At 37.5% G+C, this 22,844-nt stretch overlaps 2 protein-coding genes across 3 annotated transcripts; both read left to right on the forward strand.

Moving 5' to 3' along the window:
* The first annotated feature begins 164 nt into the window (after positions 1-164).
* Chsy (Chondroitin sulfate synthase) lies at positions 165-11,107 on the forward strand. Of its 2 annotated transcripts, none has more exons than XM_072012045.1 (7): positions 165-518; positions 3,676-3,770; positions 4,173-5,163; positions 7,247-7,387; positions 7,463-7,643; positions 8,690-9,046; positions 9,163-11,107. In XM_072012045.1, the coding sequence occupies exons 3-7, from the start codon at positions 4,345-4,347 to the stop codon at positions 10,122-10,124; spliced, it is 2,460 nt and encodes an 819-aa protein (XP_071868146.1). In that variant the 5' UTR covers positions 165-518; positions 3,676-3,770; positions 4,173-4,344; the 3' UTR covers positions 10,125-11,107. The 2 variants fall into 2 exon arrangements, with proteins under 2 accessions (XP_071868146.1, XP_071868147.1); XM_072012046.1 differs by lacking the exon at positions 165-518 and adding an exon at positions 807-1,134.
* A 759-nt stretch (positions 11,108-11,866) lies between these two features.
* Positions 11,867-14,911, forward strand: LOC139991731 (lysozyme-like). The gene has a single exon (XM_072012047.1). The coding sequence runs from the start codon at positions 12,166-12,168 to the stop codon at positions 12,631-12,633; it is 468 nt and encodes a 155-aa protein (XP_071868148.1). The 5' UTR covers positions 11,867-12,165; the 3' UTR covers positions 12,634-14,911.
* Positions 14,912-22,844: the final 7,933 nt, after the last annotated feature.

Consider the following 22,844-nt stretch of genomic DNA (forward strand, 5'->3'; position numbering starts at 1 on the left):
AAGAATTCAGCCAGCATCGAGGGTCATACGCGTCATAGTCAGAAAAGGAGAAGCAAAGGAAAGAATCCTCCGAATCGGAGGCTGTCGAAAGTAGCCGAGGTCAGGAGCAGAGAGTGAAGCCTGCGTATCGACTCATTTCCATCGTATCTGAACGAAAAGTTTCTGCCTCGTCGCTTGAAAAGCTTTAGTATACCCCGGCAAGCCGATCAGGCTGGTTCTAGCTTGACTGCTTGTTGCCCGACAACTGCTTGGCCGACTGTCTGACTGCTACTAGCCAGCTCGTCTCGTTCAGTCGCTGCTCCGACATCCTGCTCGCAACACGACCGCGGTCGGTGCCAGTGCGGTGTATTCCGTGGGCCTTTCCACGCTTCTCTCGTCATCTCACGGGTTACGGTTTCTGTCATGCCGTGGCGGATGCAGCGAGGCCGTAACACGGCTTTTTTCGGCGTCAGATAGACCCACGTGTACACGCTCAACGTGAAACCCATTAGCCGGGTAGACGACGATCACGAAGAAGAGTAAGTTGCCTCGGGAGACAAGATACATGCATCCGCGAGCGATGATCAGTGATTAACGGAGATTTTCTTGTTACTTCTCTTAATAAGAATACGCGAACACCATTGGTAATTTGAATGGTGAAACGTCGAGGAAGATATAGTGTGGAACAATCCGAGTTTTTTCGCTGGAATTGTGATCGTGAAAAAGCCTCGTCGATGGACGAAAAGCAATATTATCCGAAAGTGAGGTTTTAATTCCCGGATGAAATTTGAAATTTCATTTGCCGGCTGGCTTACGTAAGTGCTTCCGCGTTTAACAAATTACGATGCCAGGAGGACAAAGGATATTTGTTTAGAAGATCGAGTTATCGTTTAACGAGATTGTTCAGCCGTGAACTAGGATCGTTCCTTTCGTTATTATCGTGCTCTCGGACTCGAAAAGTCGATGACTCTTGGAGACTTCCACCGGTTGATCGAACAGGCTCAGATTGTCTTCGATTCGAGTCACGATCACGTTGAATCTAGTCGTCTAACGTGTCTTTGCTCCGGTGATTCTGCGTCTTGAACGCGGCTCGATGTCTGTGGGAACAATTAACGGAGGCCTCGTTTCAGTAACAGCTTTTAATGGACGGGTCAGGTCAATCTTTCGAAAATGTCATCGTTCCGAAGTTCATGAACATCGACAGTCACGAGAATCTTTGATCACGACGTGTTTTTACTCGGCTGACCACTTTGTTCTGACTCACCAAGAAATGTATGCAAATTTATCATGCAGAAACTATTAAAATTAACATGGGGATTTCCTCGTTATTTAACGAACGTTCATTAAACGGAATAGTATTTCATGACAATTTTCCATTAGGTAATCTCTAAATTGTTCATCCTCCATTCTACTGCATCAACTTCAAATTAAATTTTCTTCGCGTCAACGATAAAGGAGATGAAAGTGCATTGACATTTTCTTTTATGGTATTGATGACTGTAGGGATTCTTGTTCCGAGCGACTCATCCGCGTTAGCTCATCCTTATCTCCTCTATAAAGAACTAGAAGTCGCATTTTACCGTAGGAACTAGAGAAGATCTGGAGCTGACTTTCGGCTTAAACCGGTTCTCCCGCCTTTCGTTCGTCCTCGTTCGTGCACGTCACTTCGAATCGCATCCTTTAACGGGATGAACACCGGGATTTCGTGGATTCGCCGATTCGACCGTGTAATCACGATTGTCAACACCTTTCACGACCCTCGCGTATCGATTCCCGGAAACTTCTAACGGTATCAGGCTGAATTCTTCCAGAAATTTTCGTTTCCCCGTTTCTCCGTGGTATTATACATTCGTAGAAAGAAAAAATAAAAATGTAACAAAAGTAATCGCGACGATTTTTTTCGCACGGACACTTCAAAATTATCTTCAAACTGTTATTATTCCGAATAATCTTTCCTTGAAAGCGATAAGATTAAAATATCACGAATGAATATTGAATTTATGTGTCACTTGTTATCGGATTTTTTTCTACAAATCGAGATAATTTACATTAATCATGGATTTTAACGGGAATTTGTTTCTTTTTAGTTCCTGGTGAGAATAAACGCGAGAAGATTGTGAGAACGGAAACACGGGTGTGCGAATAACCATTGGGAACAATCGACGATGACCATCAGCGACCTTTCATTTAACGAATAATTAATTTACAGTTAACGCGAAAGTACTTTCTTCTTGATTAAACCCCACTATCCTGTGAATATCTCGTGAGCATTTAGATTCGTCTCTTACAATCCAATTAGCCTGTAGAAAGAAAAACTAATTAATCCCACTGTTCGTGTAGTTTTCAATTTATAAACCAGGTGCAGAACTAGTATTCAATGCCTTCAAAAACGGGGAACTTTTTTTGATGAATCTATTTATTACAAGGAGATGACATAAATAATCAAAAATTTCAAGGTACCTCTAGCTGTTCTCTCTCTCTCTCTCTTTCTCTCTCTCTCTCTATTTTAATCTGTGGAGTTGATCAGCGTGATGAAGAAATTCGAAATCATAATTCTGTCTTATTATCGCGTACAGACTTTGGAAAATCGATTCGATCATCATAATATTATATTATTTACGATTACGAAGAATAAAATAATCGCACATTAATTTATCCGTAAATGTATATTAAAAGATTAAAATATATCTTGACCTAAATAATCAAGTTTCGAATCGCCAATGTACTACATACGTTTTGTCTTGTTAGCTCCGCGCGAACAAAAGGACGTCATGCATCGAAATTCAATGACTGCCCTCATTCAGATATGCAGGATCGTGGCTGGAACCGGTTTCCTCAAGGGACGATTCTTTGTCTATGCCGATTTAGAGAATAAATGTCCACTAACCATTTGGGAAACGACTCAACAAACTTGGTCGTTTCTCGCATTATCCATTACTGAGATGAACATCGAGACGCACTTAAGTAGAATGCTTACGATCTCCACGTATGTAATTTGAAACAAACGGAAAAAATACTTAACGGTACTTCTAGAGAAACTAAAAAATATATACGAAGAATTCGAGTCACAGACTAACTTGACGATGTAAGAAATTCTTTCATATTCGCTAAAACAGTGACTGAACTAGCAGGTTAATTGATCAACAATTTCTTCTAACGGCGCCAGGTTCTCATTTCTAGACGCTATTATATTCTGTATCCTGCGGCTGTTCGGACTCACACAGTGCCAGGTCTGTTCATTTTCTTATCACCGTTTTTACGACGTTGGAGAAAATTATACGAAAACGGAATCGTTAAACTCCTGACCCCTATTCGAGAAATAATCTTCAAGTGCAACAGATGTCTGATCATCTCTATCGAAAGGTTACGATCGAATTTGTTACAATCAATATTATCAAGGGACATCTTAATCGGCTATTGTCGACTATAAATTGCCTCAGACCATAGACGTTCGAACGACAAATGAATACGAATTATCGTATCAATCTATCGGAATTTACGATCGGACAGTTACGAAATATTTAATGTGTCAAAGAGTAACCGCAATGGAAGAAGATCAGTCATTAATTGCCGACTCGAAGGTTCCAGTCCAAGTATTATTTAGCACGTGTGCGACCTCGATTGGCCATAGTAATTTTTATTTTATCCGCGTATTGTTTGCTCTGTATCTAGCGACAGTGTTTGCGTATCTTTCAGATTAACATGAACGACCGATTCGCGTTGAAAACTGCTGCACCATGGAATTCGGCGAAATGCAGTGGAAGGAATCGAGGTGGTAGAACATGTTGAACGTAAGTAGACGTGGCTTACTTGTGGTAACTGTGAACGGAGAAACCAGTTGATTACGTCATATTTAAAGATACCATATCGTTGACAAAGATTATAGATTTCGGTGGACTCATCAGCCGCGAGGTTAACGTAAAAATAAATGGCTAGTTTAAACAACGAACGCTTTTGTAGTCTTGCCGGGTACGGTGAAAAATACACAGGCAAAGTTTGTTCTTTAAATGGCAAACAAACGTGAGCCAAAGTCCAGTGAATGCCTTTGAAACGAGCGAATTGCCAATTCAAAGGGGTATCTTCGACTTCTGTTTTTTCTGACGATTACAAAGCGACATTTGTTCACTGGATTTTAAACGCCAAACCGTCGTGGATCAGATTCTAAAGAAGAATTATGAACGGTTGTTCAACAGGTCTGAGCAGAACTCGCGCTCAGTGTCGAGAAAGAGGAGCAATGGGATCGTACGAAGAATTCCCAGCAATTACGCTAATTAGCACATTGAAATCATTAAAGAAGAGGATCGCGGCGGTTAGAAAGATGACGATGAACTTAGCCGGAGGTCCAGGCACCCCGGAAGAGTATCAATGGAAGAGGTGACGTTTCACCCAGTGATGCGTAAACGGCGTGGACTGACCAGCGCCATTCTAGGCCTGATACTGGGCCTTGTCCTAGGTTTTCTCATTCAAAGCTACAAAATACTATCGTCGAGCCATCACCAACGATTAAATGTTTACTCGTCTTCGATGCCTGGACCACGAATGTTGATCAAATCGTCGGCACGAAACGTTCCCAAATTGGACGACGATGAACAGATAAACAGTTCGTCGACCAGCTTGGTCTTCGTGGGCGTGATGACTGCTGGCAAATATCTAGACTCGCGAGCTAAAGCGGTTTACGAGACTTGGGGTAAAGAGCTTCCAGGCAAAATTGCCTTTTTTTCGTCTGAAAACTCCGTCGTCCCAGATAATTGTCCAGACCTACCTTTGGTACCTTTGCCACGAGTCGACGACACTTATCCACCGCAGAAGAAATCATTCATGATGCTACAATATATGTGGAACAATTATGGGGATCGTTTCGAGTGGTTCCTCAGAGCTGATGACGACGTCTACGTGAGAACGGATCGTCTGGAAAAATTGCTACGATCCGTCAACTCCAAGAGGGCCATGTACATTGGCCAAGCAGGCAGAGGCAACTCCGAGGAATTCGGTCTGCTATCGTTGGAGTACGACGAGAACTTTTGTATGGGTGGGCCAGGTGTTATTCTGTCCAGGGAGACCTTAAGGAGGATCGTGCCACACATCAAGTATTGTCTGAGACATTTGTACACTACGCATGAAGACGTCGAATTAGGAAGGTGCGTGCAGAAGTACGCCGGTATACCTTGTACCTGGAGTTACGAGGTAATTTTCTTTTTTTCCAAAACTTTTGCTCGCTCGCGACAAGTTGTTGGCATTTTCTTTTTTTTTTTTTTTTTTTTTCTTCTATCGCGTAATCGTCGCGTAAGTTCCACGCAAAATGATTGTCGTAAAGTTTATTTTCATGGTTCGCTCTTTCTATATAATGTTCCTCCGCTTCGTTCGACCTCTTTATGTATCTCATCGTCGGTCACATAACTATTAAATCTATTTTCGGTCGTTTAGTTTACTACTCTCTCCTGATACACCATAGTTACTGGGAACGTACGTATCACGTGTAATTTGTTGATCGACACAGGCTCACGGTTCATTAAAACAACGTGCTATCCCACAGAACGTAATACGTACTTAGATATACCTTGATAATAGGCTGAACGTTAATGGAATCTTGCTTGAGGTAACGGTCATTCCCCCAAGAATTCGCAATTTCTTTGAAACCCTTGAAAAAATTCATCTCCTGTGTCGTTGATAATTGATCATTTCTAGAAGCAGTTTAATAACTGTTGTTTAGTAGGATGTAATAGAATTTTCGCACGGTCTAAACAGGACCCACACGATACGTATTATCGGTTTAAATACATAAGCTACGCATCTGCATCATATACAGGGTACGCTATCATTGTAACTCGGAAAGTACAATGTACAGATGAGGATGTTAGTCGTTAAGTACAAGCGAATAGTACCCTGGTAACCCAGTGGCCAGATCGAGTCATTCTCCTCCATCTTGACACTCAACATTAGGTCGAGGTGCTTAAGTAACAATTTGCAGCATGCAGCGCTTGAATCTCTTATCGCACTCCTTGCAATAATTTAATCGAACTGCACGGTTACGTTCATGGTTGCACGATGTTGCAATGCGAATTATTATGTCACGCTGCATCTGCTAACGACCACATCGACAGAATCATGATTCGATAAAATAATTCTTTTTCTTTTTATCGTGTTAGGAAAAGCGGTCACGCTAGATCGAGGAATATTCAATACGAAAGAAAGAAGCGAAAAGATAGATCCTTCTTTACTTTCCCTTCTTTGTTTCTTCTTGTTTAAATACAAAATTTGAATAGATAAAAAAAAAAGAAGTATATTTAGAAATTCTAATATGTTAGAAATTTTTATCAAAGAACAAATTTAACTTCTAGATCTAACGTTCTCTTCTTGGAAAATGTAAATGCCTGGAAATATTGACTTATGGGGAGACGTGGATTGAAATAATAGAATAACTCATTCGGGACGCAAAATACAGAGATGAGGATGTTAGTCGTTAGATTCGAACAAATCGTAGCCTGCTAACCTACTGTATGTTCCCGTCTTGACGTTCGTCGTAAGGTCGAAACACTTAATAGCTATTCGTACTACATGCAATAACTACGAAGTGTTTGTTCTAAAGTTTTCACGCGTCAATCGATTGATTGCTCCGCATATTAAGCTTGCAATAGCGGCATTACGATTTAATGTTGATATTTCAATTACCAGATCGATCCATATGAAATGTCTTTGCAAATGAAGCTCAAATTTCATTTCTTCTTCGAAACATTCTAAGATGATTAGCAAATCCATATTTTCAATAACATAATTTGTAAATTACTCAAAGGAACATTGAAAACAGACAATACTAGAACATGGACGAGTTAACTCGAGCGATGTAATATTAGAATAATACCGTGTAATAAGACACCACCACACCCAGTCTCGCAGCTTGATTAACACTTGCTCTGCAGTCTCGGTAAGATGCAGTTTCATATTGCTGATAATATTTATCATCAGACATTAAATCAGTAAAAATTGTATACCTCGAGTTTGCTTTTACTTCGAATTATAAAAATTCGTCTGAATTTTTGATAAGGAATGCCCAAATCTTTATTGTCTAACTATCAATAAATTTCATCGACAGAAAAATTATCAGAGAGATAGCAATTTCAATTTTAAAATATCGTTTGCAATATAAAAATAATTATCGCGATGCTAAATTATAGACTATGTAACAAAATAAACGACGGCGGTTGTCATTTATTTCTGTCCCTTTAATGGCAATTGCAGCTGATGATACTCGATGCTTTCGTTGTTGCAGATGCAGTCTATTCTATATCACAACAGTAGTGGAGCACAGGCGTTCACCGGAAACTTGAAGAAAAAAGAAGTTCACCGTGCTATTACTTTGCATCCTGTTAAAAGTCCACCTCACATGTACAGGTTGCACAATTACATGAGGGTTGGTATCGACTGGCGTAATATTACCTGCTAGTTTCCTTAGCAAGTTGCAAAACCTTGTCTATTTCCGTTCTAGGGGCTACAGATTCAAGATTTGCAACAGGAGAGACTCAATCTTCACAGGGATATTTACACAATGGCGAAACAGTTAGGAATTAGCGTGGAAAATCTCAAGAATTTCGAAATAGCCGACGGTGTCCCGTTATTTCCAGTTAATCGCTACTCGAAGGAATATCCCGATGACACAGAAATATTAGGTAAATGAGTATTTCCCAGGAATTCCGAGGTCGTAAAATTTCCACAATGAACGTGGGCGGTTAAACGACGTCGTTAAGATAAATTCGATGTTGCGAGAAGGTTTTCGTCCTCGGAAATATTTTACAGGTTTCGAATCGTTCATTTAAAGAACAATCGCGTTTCCCTGGATGTGCGTTATTAATAGAACCATTTAGACCGATTAGCCCGTGCGAATTGATCGTCGGACAGACGTGGCGTTGCAGATACGAGCCACGACACGATTCGTTTGAGCCCATCAGACGAAACGATCAGCACTTCGATCATTTTCAATGATTCTATTCATTTCCATTTTCTGCACTCACAGACGTGTTCACGTCTAATACGCGAGCAAGCACTCATCAATTGCTCCGGCTTTACATCCGTGTTCGTATCATGCTAATAAAATTTTCAATACGCTAATGGACCAGAGAGTCATACTTTTCCATCTTATACATAATTCTCGTATCTCGTACGAATCACTTCTATGCATCTATGTAAGCCTTTTAGGACCGAATATTCTTCGGACTGTGTGAAAAAATAATTTCTGGTCAGCTATCGATAGTAAATGTTGATAATAAAAATAAAATACATTTCTTTCGATCTTCTTGTAAGGAAATCTTAATGCATTAAAATTGGGAGCAGTTTCACTGAAAACAAATACATTTAACGTTTAATTGATTAATACAATTTTATAATACAATGTTGTTCAAACAATAGGGATAACAGTAACATGCTATACCTGTTCATACAAAGTCCTTGGACATCTTTTGTCATTAATCAAATTTAAGTATTTAATGTAAATTACAAACCTTAAGTCGCATCAATTTTATAATAAAATTAAAAATATGTTAGTGCTTCGTACCTTCGTTGTTATATAAAATATCAAGCTAAGTAATCTCTTAATGAATACGTAACATTTCCTAGTTTTCAAGGAAATATAATGTACTAGAATTTTCAAGCGGAGATGTAAATTTCTCACAAGATATGAATATGTCAATAAAAATCCTTTTCTTTCTGTTTTAACCAGGCGTTCCAGCAGGACTTCGCTCGTTTAAACCGACAAGTAGCGACGAAGTAATTCCTTGGGATTTTTTATCGAGATCCGAGTACAGCTTAGGCGATTCGAATCCCAGGAGAAGAATTCACAGTGATATAAAGGAGGGTCTGGAGGACATCATGAGGGAAGTAATGGCCTCTATAAATGCCTGCTCACGGCAGCGTGGCCGAGTCGTCGAGGAAAGGTCAATTCTATATGGATACAGGCGAGTGGATTCTTACGGCGCTGACACTATACTGGATCTTCTTTTGGTGTACCGAAAGTACAGAGGCAGAAAGGTTACGTTGCCCGTTAGGAGGCACGTGTACCTTCACCAACACTTCACAGGTATCCTTCATATCTCATCGGACACATTTTCCATCGTTTCGTAGAAAGCGACGTAGTAAAATGCGAGACGAATAGGAAACGGTGATTCGAAAGATGCGTTGGTTTTTTGCTCACAGGCCTAGAAATACGAGAGACCGTGAACGGTGAGGAAGTCGACGAGACGCAAAGAAGTCGGCAAAACGACAAATCTCTGCAAAACATATTCCGCGGTGGATTTCTAAACCTGAATTTCAACTTCGAGGAAGAGGATCCAGTCAAGAGCAAGATTATTCACTTTATCCTACCTTTATCCGGAAGGTACGAAGTTTTCCGGAGGTTCCTACAAAACTACGAAGAGGTCTGTTTGACGAGCGGAGAAAAAACGGCGCTTTTAGTTATTCTGTATCGTCGCGGAACAGAAGATTCGTTCAATCGAACGATAGACTTGATAGAACAATTAAAATACAAGTATCGTAGCGTCAGTATCGATATTATTCCTGTCTCTGGTACGTTTTCTCGAGCCAAAGCTCTCAATTTCGGTGTGTCAAGATTGAAGGACGACGATTTGATGTTCTTCGTTGATGTCGATATCGTATTTACCGAGTCAGCACTCTACAGAATTCGCGCGAATAGTCTTCTAGGTAGACAAATATATTTCCCGGTGGTGTTCAGTCAGTATGATCCAAAGGTCGTTTACAAAGGTAACAGGAAACAAGATACGTTCGCCATAAACGAAATATCGGGATATTGGAGGCAATTTGGATTCGGCATCGTCTCCTTGTACAAACAGGATTACAAAAGCGTGGGTGGTTTCAATTTGTCTATCCAAGGATGGGGCAAGGAAGACGTGGATTTCTATGAGAAAGTAGTGAAATCCAATATTAAGATATTTAGGGCGGCTGACAAGGATTTGGTTCACATTTATCACGACGTTGAGTGCAGTAAGGATCTTTCAGAGACACAGTGGTCCATGTGCATGGGAACCAAGACCGACACAATCGCTGGGATAGAGACTCTGGCTAAAATGATCTACGAAAATCCGGAGATACTACGATTTGCCAAAGCCAGGAGAGAGAACTTGACGCGTGCAGCGGGTTGAAAGATTTTCTAAAGGCTGCAGATATCTACTGTATCTCGGTTGTTAAGGTAGAAATTATGTTTGCAAACATGGTGGTGCCAGAACGTTTCGTAGATAGGATACTTTGTAAATACGGGGTGTGACAACGAATCTTACATCGAAGTTCGCACCGAATGATAATTAATAATTGTTCGCGAATTCACCAAAGTCTTTGTCCTAATTGGACTAGCATAATGGTCACGTTTGCAACTGTGACTTGCTCGCTGCATCGATAAAACAGATCCTAAACTTCAGATTTAATTTAATGAAAATAAAGAAGATATATTTATATAATGAAAAGGATATTAAGTGTTCTATTCGTATGTATAGGTTGATTATTATATTTTCGTACGTATACGTTACATATAGAAATCGCCATTGATATGCAATGATATTAAGAAATACGAAAGAGCAAGACTTCACGATAATCGATTTTAATACACATTTTGCATATTAGCTATTAATTAATACAAATTTCCATGTTGTTTGCGTTACGAACGTGATGTATCCCTTTTGGTTGCTATTAGTGTGTAACGCGTACCGAATACTATTCGTTTCGACCATAAGAGTAAATTAATACCACATTGTATTATAACAAATTTGTCTCTTTTATGATATAAAAAAGATGAAGAATCTATTATAAAAATCTCCGCTAGTTTTTAGCAATAATTTTGTGAATAAGTAACTTAGGACGATTTAAGATGCCAATACTCTTTAAGAATACAGCGTAACATTACCCTTGATCGAATGTTGTAAGTACATGTGATATTATTGTGCCTTCTGTATAGATTTTTATTCGTGAACACTTTAAATACTGCCTATTTTATTTTATTTTTACCTTAATCACGATCGGCTATAAAAGAATGTCCAGCGATACAAGTTTTGCAACCATAATCATTTATGCAAGTGGTTAAGATGCTGGACTTGCTTCATCGGATTGCAAATAAAATTTATCTATTAAATAATCGTGTTGCGTTAATCGTTGTACCTCGATAAAAAAATTTCCTATCGCTCTTCAATTACGTCTTGAAGATACTAGATCTTTTTTCTCCTGTCAATTCGATTCTATATTTACATCCATCGAGGCAATCGTTTCCGATATTATCTATATTTTTCTCCATTAGAAAGTGTCTACAGCCTATAAGGCTCCGCTCAAGGTCCCTTTAAGGAACGAAACCTTCCAATTAACCGATATCCCACGAATCTTTCCTCAACATCTGCCATTTCTCATCATTCTAACTATACGCCCATTTTAGGTAGTTCCTCGGCAATCCTTCCAAAAGATTCACTACAAATTCTTAAAAGATGCACGATGTACGTACGTATATACAGTTGAAGTGTACAAAAATTTAAGCAGTATGCGAAATATCAAAATAGAGGATATTTAATGAGAGGAATTTATTATATCAATAATTCATAACATCAAATAAAATTGTATACGTGTGAAGAATCCATCTATTTAATAGCGTTCGTAAAAATACGTATTTGCATGAACATTCGCATAAACACCTGCAAGTAATAAAGTATTTAAGGAATACCACGCAAAACATTGCGATCTTAAAGTTGTTTATTTGTTGGTAAAGCATGTACATATTCTTATCAATTCTGCGTAATATCAATTAAGAACTTCGTACGATATAATTCAATTAAAAAGGGAGATACGATTATCGTTAAGAAATAAAATAAAATGAAAGAAACATGTACGGAAAAGAATATGAAATTAATCGTAAGATTAACGAAACAACCTGTCTACGACGAGTGACGCCAAAGTAGAATCGTAGAAAGAAGAACAAAGATACCGGTCTCCAGACATTCTTTCCGGCTGCGCGGGGCTTAGGAAATTACAATTTATCGCTCAAGCTCAGGGTCGTCTCATATCATTCGTCGCAGCGCGGCACAAGCGGCGAAACAAGTCGTCTGATATTTAAGCGTGAATTCTCGTCGAAGTAGTGTTACATCGAACAGTTCATTGGCTATCGGTTCACCCCTCGATCTGATCGATAACACAATCATCGTCAGACAGATGAAGCGAAAGACGAAGCTCTGCTTGGTCCTGTCCCTTCTGGCTGTTCTGATAGACAGCCAGGTGGAAGGAAGGATTTTGACGCAGTGTGAAGCCGTGCAGGAGCTTCAACGAGCTAAAGTCCAAAGAAGCTTAATCAGCAACTGGGTCTGCTTGATGGAGAGCGAAAGTGGATTGAACACGCAATTGATCACTGGTCCGAAGACTGCCTCCAGCTACAGTTATGGAATCTTTCAGATAAATAGCGCCAAATGGTGTTCCAGAGGACACAGCGGAGGTATTTGCAACAAACGTTGCGAGGATTTCGCCAACGACGATATCACAGACGACATCGAGTGCGCCAAAAAGATTCAAAGTATGGAAGGATTCAAGGCGTGGGATGGCTGGATGAAGAAATGCAAGAACAAACCTCTGCCTAATATTGGAAACTGCAAACGACGTCGACGACGACGACGCGTGATAGTATGATTGAATTTTTTTCTTTGAATCAGTATGTACTGTGATAAAACGATTGTCATAGTATCGTGTCACTGGGGTTCATGAACTATTAGGTGTTGGTTGCTATAAACATATGTCATGTATAGTCTGTCTGATATAAGACTGTTATTTCTATCAGCACCACCATTCATCGCGACCGATTGCGTATATAGAACGATGAAGTTTTCTAATAACTGCAAGTCGTGATTTGTGAATGGGATCACAGGTCACTCTAGTGCGACGTATATTGGTGCTTATAAGTATGTGGACAGTTTGATTGATTTAGAATAACGATATGTTACTCTAGATTTTTAGCAAAATGTATAAATTAACGATGAAGTGGAATTTAGGAGCATTGCTCGCTACATTTTTATGGCATCGCCAAGCTATAAATTTGAATCGCCTATTAAGAAGCAACAATAATATATTTTATTACTTATTGTTGGAATATATACCGCAACATAAATTTGCCTTTTAAATAACGGTAGGTATATTAGCTTCAGAGCTCTCTTGCACAATAATTTATCAACGAATAGCATTTTGCAAATTGACAAGTCACAAGTTGTATGCCGTACATTTTCTTATGGATTTTCTAATTTTTCATCAGAAAGAAGAATCGGACGACCTGCAATCTATAAAACTCGTAGGCAAGAAATTATTCAACTTATCGTTAAACTCGTTGCTATCAAAAGCGAATATTTGGGAATATTGCATTGTCATTTGTGACTTGTAAAATTAATATAATAATTCAATCATGCAGGAGGGGCAAGAGCTTTATCTATCGATTCGGAACACTCTTCTTAATCTGTTTTATAATTTCAAGATTAAGGAAAGGAGTGAAGATCGTCATCCGAAGATAAGTTTGACAAATAATAAAATAATTCTATAAGGTTTGACAACCACAATGTAAATTTTGTTATACTATCTTTCGAAAATCAATTTAATCGATTCAAGATAGACATGGTGGTTATAAACTTTAGAATCGTTTAAGTCCGATTTGTTCGTGATTTTTCAATCAAATCAAATGTCTGGATACTTCTAAGCGGTTATCGATATAGTCCGATGAACATTTCACTGATAACAGCGAAGAAATTATACATCTATGTATCTGCTTTGATATGTGTATCTGTGAATTTATGATGGATGAAGAAATATACGTGTCTATAATCGTAAATTAAATTTGTTTTGCACGTCTCTGTTATGGAATAGATTAAGCATCTATCAGTACTTAATTGTTTAGGTAATTTCCTAACTACAGGAAAACGATTCGTTAATTCTGCAAATGTTGTGACGCGTGTAGTCACCTCGGGTGAAGAATAATTATTATTGCTTGGAATATATGTATCAATGATTGTTTGGAAGGAAATGCGATCACATAATACGGTGACACTTTCCAGAAACTTGTTGCCGAATTTATCAAACATTTAGCAAACATTGTATTAAGTTGATTCGAACAAATACTGCTAAGTAAATACAACCTAAGAGTCGCTGTTCTGTTTATCGTAGTGATCACAAAACAGATAGACAATGCTCGCCAAACTTCAGATTTAATTTAATGAAATAGAGACATACAGAAGGTTAATTTATGTAACGAAAAGGATATTAAACGTTCGATTCTTATGTATAAGTTAATTACGTTATTTTCGTATCTTTATATTACGTATAGAAATTACTCCATTGATACGCAGAGTATTGGGAAATATCGAAGAACAAGACTTTGCGATAATCGATATTGATACATATCATATATATTAATTATTAATTAATTGAAATTTTCCTATTATTTACGTTATGAATATGATGCGTCTCTCTTGGCTGCTATTAGCCTGTAACACGTGTTGAATGTATTTCATTTCACCAGAATAGTAAACTGGTACTTTTTGCACATCATATTATAACAAATATTATAATATGGAAAAGACGAAGAATCTATATAAAAATCGTTGCTAGTTTAGTACAAAGAGCAATATATATTTATAAATAAGCATCTTGAGACGACTCAAGTATCAATGCTCACCGAGTATGAAGCGTAACGTTACTCTTGAACAAAGTTTGTAACTATATGTGACATTATTCCGCTTTGTGTATAGATTTCTATTTGCGAACACTTTACATACTGTCTATTAGATATTACTTGTACTTAAATAACGATGTACTATGAAAGATGTCCAACAATGCAAATTTTCCAACTTGCATAATAATTTATGCAATTGGTTGAGACGCTGGAATTGTTTCATCAAACTCTAAATAAAATTTCTCTACTAAATAATCGCGTTGCGTCAGTGGCAAATGTACCTCGATAAACAATTTCCTATCACATTTGAATCACGTCTTGAAGATAACAAATTCTTTTTCTCCTATCAGTTCGACTCTATATATATGTCGGAGATGAAGGGACGCCGCAGTCTTTCTTTCAGAATATTTGGGAAGGTCTCCAATACACTAGTCCAGACTTAAACAATAAAACTGAGAAATAGCTGTTTATGAGTTATGAGTTATGGGTCACTGAACGTAGCCACGGTCACGGATGGGACGTGTACCTAACAGAGATATAAAGTAAATAACTTAAATAACTCTCCTAAAAAACAGGGATTGACTTGAGGAATACGGAAAGGAGTATATACTAACTAAAAGAGCAGTTTCACTTGGACTGAGGGGCAATCCAGTAAACACGTACATCGAGTTCCTAATCGCAATCGTCATCCCGTTGACCGTGTATTCCTTATAGAACCTAAATTCATCGTCATAGATATCACGATCACTTAATCATCGACAACATTTGTTAACGTTTGTAATACATTCCCATAAATAAAATTCATCTAACACAAGACAACTATGGACAACTCGCAGCAAGACTCATTACACGCCCCGTTTTCCAAGGACATCACGACATATATTTCCATATATCGAGGGAATTATTTCCGACATCGTCCATATCTTCCACCATTAGAACGTGTATTTAGCTTTAAAGATTCCACTCAAGGTCCCTTTAAAGAGCGTGACGAAGCCTTCCAATTAGCTGACGACCGCAATTAAACGATATCCTGTGAATCTTTCCTCGACATCTCTCGTTTCTGACTATTCTAACTAAACGCCCATGCTCTTCATCAATAGCGCAAAAAAAAAAAAAAAAATCCAAAAAAGATATGTGACGTATATACATATGTATATGGAATTGAAAAAATCTACAAAATATAGACAATACGCAAGATATCGAAATACAAATATTTAAAGAAAGGAATTCACTATAATATTTATAACATGGAATAAAATTCTATATGTATGAAGAATCCATTTATTTAACGTGTTCGTAAACATTTCGGTGTAAACATTTACAAATAATTAAGAATTTAAAAAACCTATGCAAAACATTCCGATCTTGAAGTTGTTTATTTATTAGCGAAGCATGTATATATTCTTATCAATTTTCCGTAATATCAATTAGGAATTCGATAAAATTCGATAAAAGAGGAAGATACAATTATCGTTAAGAAAAAAAAAAAAAAAAAATAGAACGATCATGTGTGAAGAGAAATTTTGGACCAATCGTGAGATCATCGAAGCAACCAGATCATCGTCCACGACGAGTGTCAGCAAAGTAGGCGAAAACGAAATGCGAAAACGAAATGCAAAAACACCGATCGTCGGACATTCTTGGCACACGTGCATTAGGAAATCACAATTTACCGTTCAAGCTTGGGGAATCGCATATCGTTCGTCACTGCGCAACACATGTGGTGAAGCAAGTCGCGTGATATTTGAATCCTTGTGGAGAACGATTAAACGTGTTGTTGATTAATGACTAGACGAGTTGATACTTAGTGTAATCAAATGTATTTAAAATTATTTGCAGTACAGAGTTAGTCGTCGTTCGCTCAGTGTTGCTCGAGATGCGTATACAAGGTAACGCTTACGTTCGCTCGATACTAATCGCTGCAAGAATGCTCGATACTGATCGTCCTCGAGAATCGTGTTCGTTTATTTATATACTGGTCAGGGTAGTACCAGGAAAGTAAAAATTCGACTTCGATTGCGCGTAGCGGCTATATTGTTTTGTCTGGAGTTTGTTTATTATTACATTTCGTATATCATAACGGTGTTAATACTCCGAGGCAAAATAACAACATGAGTTATCCTCGATTGGGATCATCCTATAACTCATGTGCCGCTACATCCTCTACGGGGTAGTATTGCATCCAACACTTTGGCGATTACTGATTTACTTTCTTCGTCCAATTTCGTCAATAACAAAATCATAACGGGAGGACAAATGAACCGAAAGACGAAGCTCTGCTTGATCCTGTCTCATCTGGCTGTTCGGATAGAGAGTCAGGTGGATCAGCAACTGAGTTTGCTTTATGGAGAGCGAGAGTGGATCGAACACACAGTTGGTCACTAGCTCGTAGACTGGTACTGTTATGAAGACTTTCAGATAAACAGCGCCAAATGGTGCTCCAAGAGACATTGGAAGTATTTGGAGGATTTCGTGAACGATGACGATCAAAGATGATATCCAGTGTGTGAAACAGCTTCAAAGCGTAGAAGGACTCAAGGTGAGGGATGGTTGGATGCAAAAATGCAAGAAGCTCTTTGCCTAATATTGAAAACCACGCCATCGACGACGATAAATGAGAGTACGATTGGATTTCTTTGTTCGAGTCATTATGTATTATGATAAAATGACTGTCATAATATCGGGTCACTGGGATTATTCAACTATTTGATGTTGGTTGTTATAAATATATACTGTGTATAGTCTGTACGATGTGAGATTGTTATTTTTACTGACAGCGCCATTAATCGCGAATGATTGCGTAGATAGAACAATGAAGTTCTATAATGACTGCATGTTGACTGTTTCGATGTTTGCGAATGGGATCATAGGTCAGACTAGTGCGACGTATATTACTGCTGACATATATCTGGACAATTTGAATGATTTAGAGTAACAGTATGCTATTCTAAGCTTTTAGTAAAATGTATAAATTATCGATAAATTGGCAGTTAGGAATATTACTCGCTACTTTTTTTAATCGCTAAACTATAAATTTAATCGCTTATTGAGCAACAACAATAGTATATTTTGCTACTTACTGTAGGTATATGTACTACTACATACATTTTGAAACACCGATGGGTGTATTAAAATCAGAGTCCTCTTGCACCATAATTTACTAACTAATTAACCAACTAATTCTATTAATAAATAAACAAATCACAAGTTGTATACCGTAGAGTTTTCTTAAGGATTTTATAATTTTTCATGAGAAAGAAAATCCGATAATCTGTAATCTAACTCGTTGCTATCAGAAGTGGGTATTTAATAATATCGATAACTTGTCGCTCGTAACTTGTAAAATTAATAATAGTTTAATTGTGTAATAGTTCTTAATCTGTTTTATAATTTCAAGATTAAGGAAGAAAGTGAAGATTATCATACAAAGATAAAGAGTTTGTCAAACAACAAAATAATTCTACAAGGTCTGACAATTGCGATGTAAATTTTATTATTGCTATACTATCTTTCGGAAATCAATTTAATCGATTAAAGAGAGATATGATGGTTGTAAATATTAGAATCGTTTATGTTCGATTTGTTCGTGATTTTTCAATCAAATCAAACGTCTGGATACTTCTAAGGGATTATCAATATAGTCTAGTGAACATTTTATTGATAAGAGCGAAGAAATTATACATCTGTGTATCTGCTTTGATATATGTATCTGTTAATTTATGATGGAGTAAATTAAGTTTATTTTGTACGCCTTTATTATGAAGTAGATTGAGCATTTATTATTTCTTAATTATTTCGATAATTTCCTATTAATTAGATAAAAGCGATGCTTTAACTCTGCAGACGTTGTGATGCTTTTTATCTCCTCAAGGGGGAAAATAATAATTTTTGGCTGGAATATTTTTATCAGTGATTTCTTGGAACGCAATATAATCAGATAATGCAATGGAAGTTTCCAGAAACTTGTTGGAGGATTTATCAAGCGTAATTATGTAAGAAACTACAACATTAAACACAAGTTAGCGAACACTGTATTAAGTAGATACAGATGGGCACAGTTTAATTGAATACAACTTGAGAACTATACTTTTGGTATTCATCCGACGATAGTGAATAAAGTTGCACAACCTACGAAAGGGTGTTTCCCAAATATGAATACAAATTCGAATGGAATTAGGCCAATAATGATGCAAGAAATCGATTAAACGCGCCGCTCCACTTGGCAGACCGAATCAGGCAAAATAAAATGGTTTAGAAATTCTGACTATTAGAATTACAAAGCGCATCGTGACCCGACTGTACAAAGTTCTTCCTCGATTTCATTTTCTGTTCAGGGAAAAGTATCACGATATTCGCTCTTTCAAAAATGATCTTCATTCTAATCCGATTATAGGAGCGAAACATTTTCATTTGGTAACTGACCTAACATATCTGCACACTGTTACATATGAAAGAAGAAATTCTTCGTCATTCTAAAACTATATACATAAAATGATCTATATGAATATAAAGATATCGATCGAAGCAAGAAACGTTTAGAAAATTGTTACGGCGACATTTGACATTTAATATGTAACGATTTAATAGAGAACAGTAATAATGATGCAGATAAGTCACGTAGACACAAGTCAAAGTGTAAAATATAATTATAGACTTCGTAGAATCGGAGATATTTCGTCTAAACGCTAATACAAGTAAATGATGATTGCTCAGAACGATCGAGTTTCTGATACAATATCAATGAAATTGCAATCACCCAGGTTACTCGCTAAAATCGCAAAATTACCTGATTAACGCTTCGACACTTTTTCAAAATTTTAAGTACATGTTGGTTATCGATACTCGAGGAAACGCATTTTCATACGATAAAAATTACCGAGAAGGAACGCTCTCTTGGTGGATCTCGTTTGTCTTTCCGCGTTTCTCTTTTTCTCCTTTAAATCGATCGTTGCCTCCTGTTCGAGCGTTTATACGATACGCCTAAGAAAAACGATAGCCAACATAATTATGTAACAAATTCCCAGACTCCTTGTGACTAAAAAATCATTGCCGGTTAGAGATACGAAGTAGTTAACAACTTCCATCTCTAAACTCTTTCTATTTCATTCTTCCAGCAGATTGAATGTTACCAGCAAAGAGGAAAAGAAAGTGTGAATTAATCTTAACTTTATATCTAATTTTAACAAACAGGATTTAAGGAAATATTTGAAATTGAAACGAGAATGAAATATTAATAATAATTTGTTCATATTTCGATGTTAGAAAATTATAATGGATAAGCGGCGTTAAAACGTAATCCGATGGTGCCGTGACTAAAATTCTCTTCTTATGGAAATAAGAAAATTCTCTTTTCAATGTATAAAAGTCTTCAGTTTGAAATTGCCGCCAAGTGTCTTTACATCATCATTCGAATCTCTTTATCTGCCATCATCGAAGAAAGATAATTATGATTTCGATTCGAAGAATCTTCAACGCGAATCACGACCAAACATCTACATATCTCTTTCTCGTTACCATTAAAATTAAATGTCGTGCCAAAAGAGAAAATCTCGATTTCGATCGCAAGAATCCACAACACGCGAATCGCAACGAAATGTCTTCATGCCTCTGAACGTCTAACGTTTTAATGCAACATGTCCAACGAAATTGATTTCGCTTGTAGGGGTTAAACGACAGGACGAACACGCTTAGAGAAATCTGCTGGTTCGTCGCGGGACACCCGTTAGAATTTCAATCAGAGTGATGCTACGATCTAAGGCTGCCTTTCCAGGCGAACATCGCCGGTTACTGATAGACCAAGTGTACTTGGATAGTCTGATGCGCACACGAGAATGCACGTAGGTGTACGTAAGCGCATTTTACCGTATACACCGAGGTGAGTGTGCATGCACCTTTCACTAGCGGAAGTGAACAACTGAGACAAACGCGTGAGAGCAACCCGGGTCATCGTTACTTTTTTTACCGCCGGCAGCCTGTTATCGGAGGTCGATCTATGCTGTCTCGTGGTACACGCTGATCAATCACGAGCAATTTATCCATATAATCGCGAATAATTATCGACTCTTTGATGAAATCGAGAGAAGCTTGTCTTGCCTTCTTTCGAATTTCTATGGAACCTGCATTCACAAGAGTTTGATGAATGTTCTCTGGGAACCAGACGAAGAAAGCAGCATAATTTCGATGCATAGTTCGATACGTAATTATTCGTTAGAAGCATGCTGGAATCTCGTGGTGTTATATAATTCATCGATACCGGTGTCTATGGTTTATCAATAAATACGAGTGGAGACGTTGATAATAATTGCTAACAATTACGTCTTTTTGATACGCCATTAAGAAAAACTAGAATCTGACATCTACGAGAGTGTAACCGTGAGAAGTAGCAAGCATAATCGCGAAGCGGTAAATCATGTAACGCGTTTGTACGAGAGACGTCACACACGCAATGAGCACATGTCACATTTCTCGTAGAACTACTGTTGAATAACGGTACATGTCTAACAAATATTAACAAGCTTTTTGTTGGAAATTTAACGCACGGTATTCTTCAATGAGACGTACTTGTTCATAAACTAGACGAAGAGAATCGAAGACGCAGGTATATAGCGGATCTTCGGCTTAGTAGCACGGTGAAATGGAAACTTACCGATATTTTTTGACACTTCAACGCTTCTTTTCTTATCACGACTTTCTACATAGTTTACACGGGGCTGTAAGCCATTTCTTGGAACGATATACCATTCCGCCCACTAGTAGGTAGAAGTACAGTCAATAATCGTAAAACCTACATATAGTATATTAATAAGAGGATCTAACATTGTTTTCTTCGAAAGCAATCTATCATTTGACTAGTAGAGAAACATTGTGGACTCGCATTAATATTCAAGAAACCATAGTGCGAGCAACATTATTGTCGCGTACATTTTTTTTTATCATAGTTAATCATATGACAACTTTCAATGTAATTAAAAAAAGAAATTGAAATTATTTGGTACAAACGTATCCATATTTTACTTATTTAACGCATATACATACTTTCTAAATCGATTGTTTAATAATAATAATTTCAGAATATCAATCATATCATATCATTTTATTCGCATCATATATACTCCGTAACTAAACATTTATTACTTGCTTCCGCTAAATGTAACAATTACATGTTCTGCTATACCTATAGATCCTCTTTTCACAAAGCTCTTCAATAATATCATGCCAATAATTTCAGAAAATATCCCGATGTTAATACAAATCATTGTACATTAAAGAGACAATCAGCCGTTGTCTTCTTAAAACGATCTACTATTCGATTAGTAAATAGAGGCATTGTGAATAACCATAAAAGCTATTGAGAGAATTTACCTAATAGCCGTGTTCGAAACACTGCCAATTACAAAAACGCGCCTTTCTCTCTCAAAGGCGTTCCAATTGCCATGTCAATTGATTCCCAATTGATTAACAGGCATGGGTCTCGTCGTATTTCCGCCAAGCTAACAATTTTCGATGTTCCGCGCGGATCACGAAGTCGAGCGTGTGTTCTCAGGGCGCTTCGTGATCTGCTACGTCTTAGTCACAGGAAGAAGGAAGTGCGCGAATCGATCGCAAAGTAAACGAGCCCGAATAACGGTGAACCAAAGCACAAGATGAGCGTGCTGGTGAAACTCAAGCGTTGTTTAAGCGACCTCTGTAAAGGTCGCTACTCTAATGATTCTCCGAAGAAAGTGATCCGACGAAGAGCGAGCAGGAGCAGCCTGGTAGTCGCATTAGATCTCTGCTACCATTTTTTTTTCTTTTCTTTTTTTGGTGATTATTATTATATATTTTCCTTATGATCGTTTCCTTATTCTTAGTAGAATACTCGGCGCAATCGTTTCGTTTTGATTGATTATTGTTCAACACTTCAAGCTATTTCTTCTCCGTATTCGCTTTAGTACGCTAATTAATAACAGAGAAGTTTTCTTGTTTTATGTCTTGGACATAATGGTGATTCGAATACATTGCGTTCTACCACCTTAATATTAGTTTTGCCATTTGAATTGATGACTACTTTTAAAAGATTTGATTCTTTTTATGCTTATGAAATGAATATTTTTATTATTATATCTTTATGTAAAAAATCAATAAAATTCCCATTATATTTTAAATCTCGTCACAGTTTTGTCAATTAGTGGCAAATTCAAAGGACAAA

The sequence above is a fragment of the Bombus fervidus genome, chromosome 10 (genome assembly GCF_041682495.2).
Source record: "Bombus fervidus isolate BK054 chromosome 10, iyBomFerv1, whole genome shotgun sequence".
NCBI classification, from domain to species: Eukaryota; Metazoa; Arthropoda; class Insecta; order Hymenoptera; family Apidae; genus Bombus; species Bombus fervidus.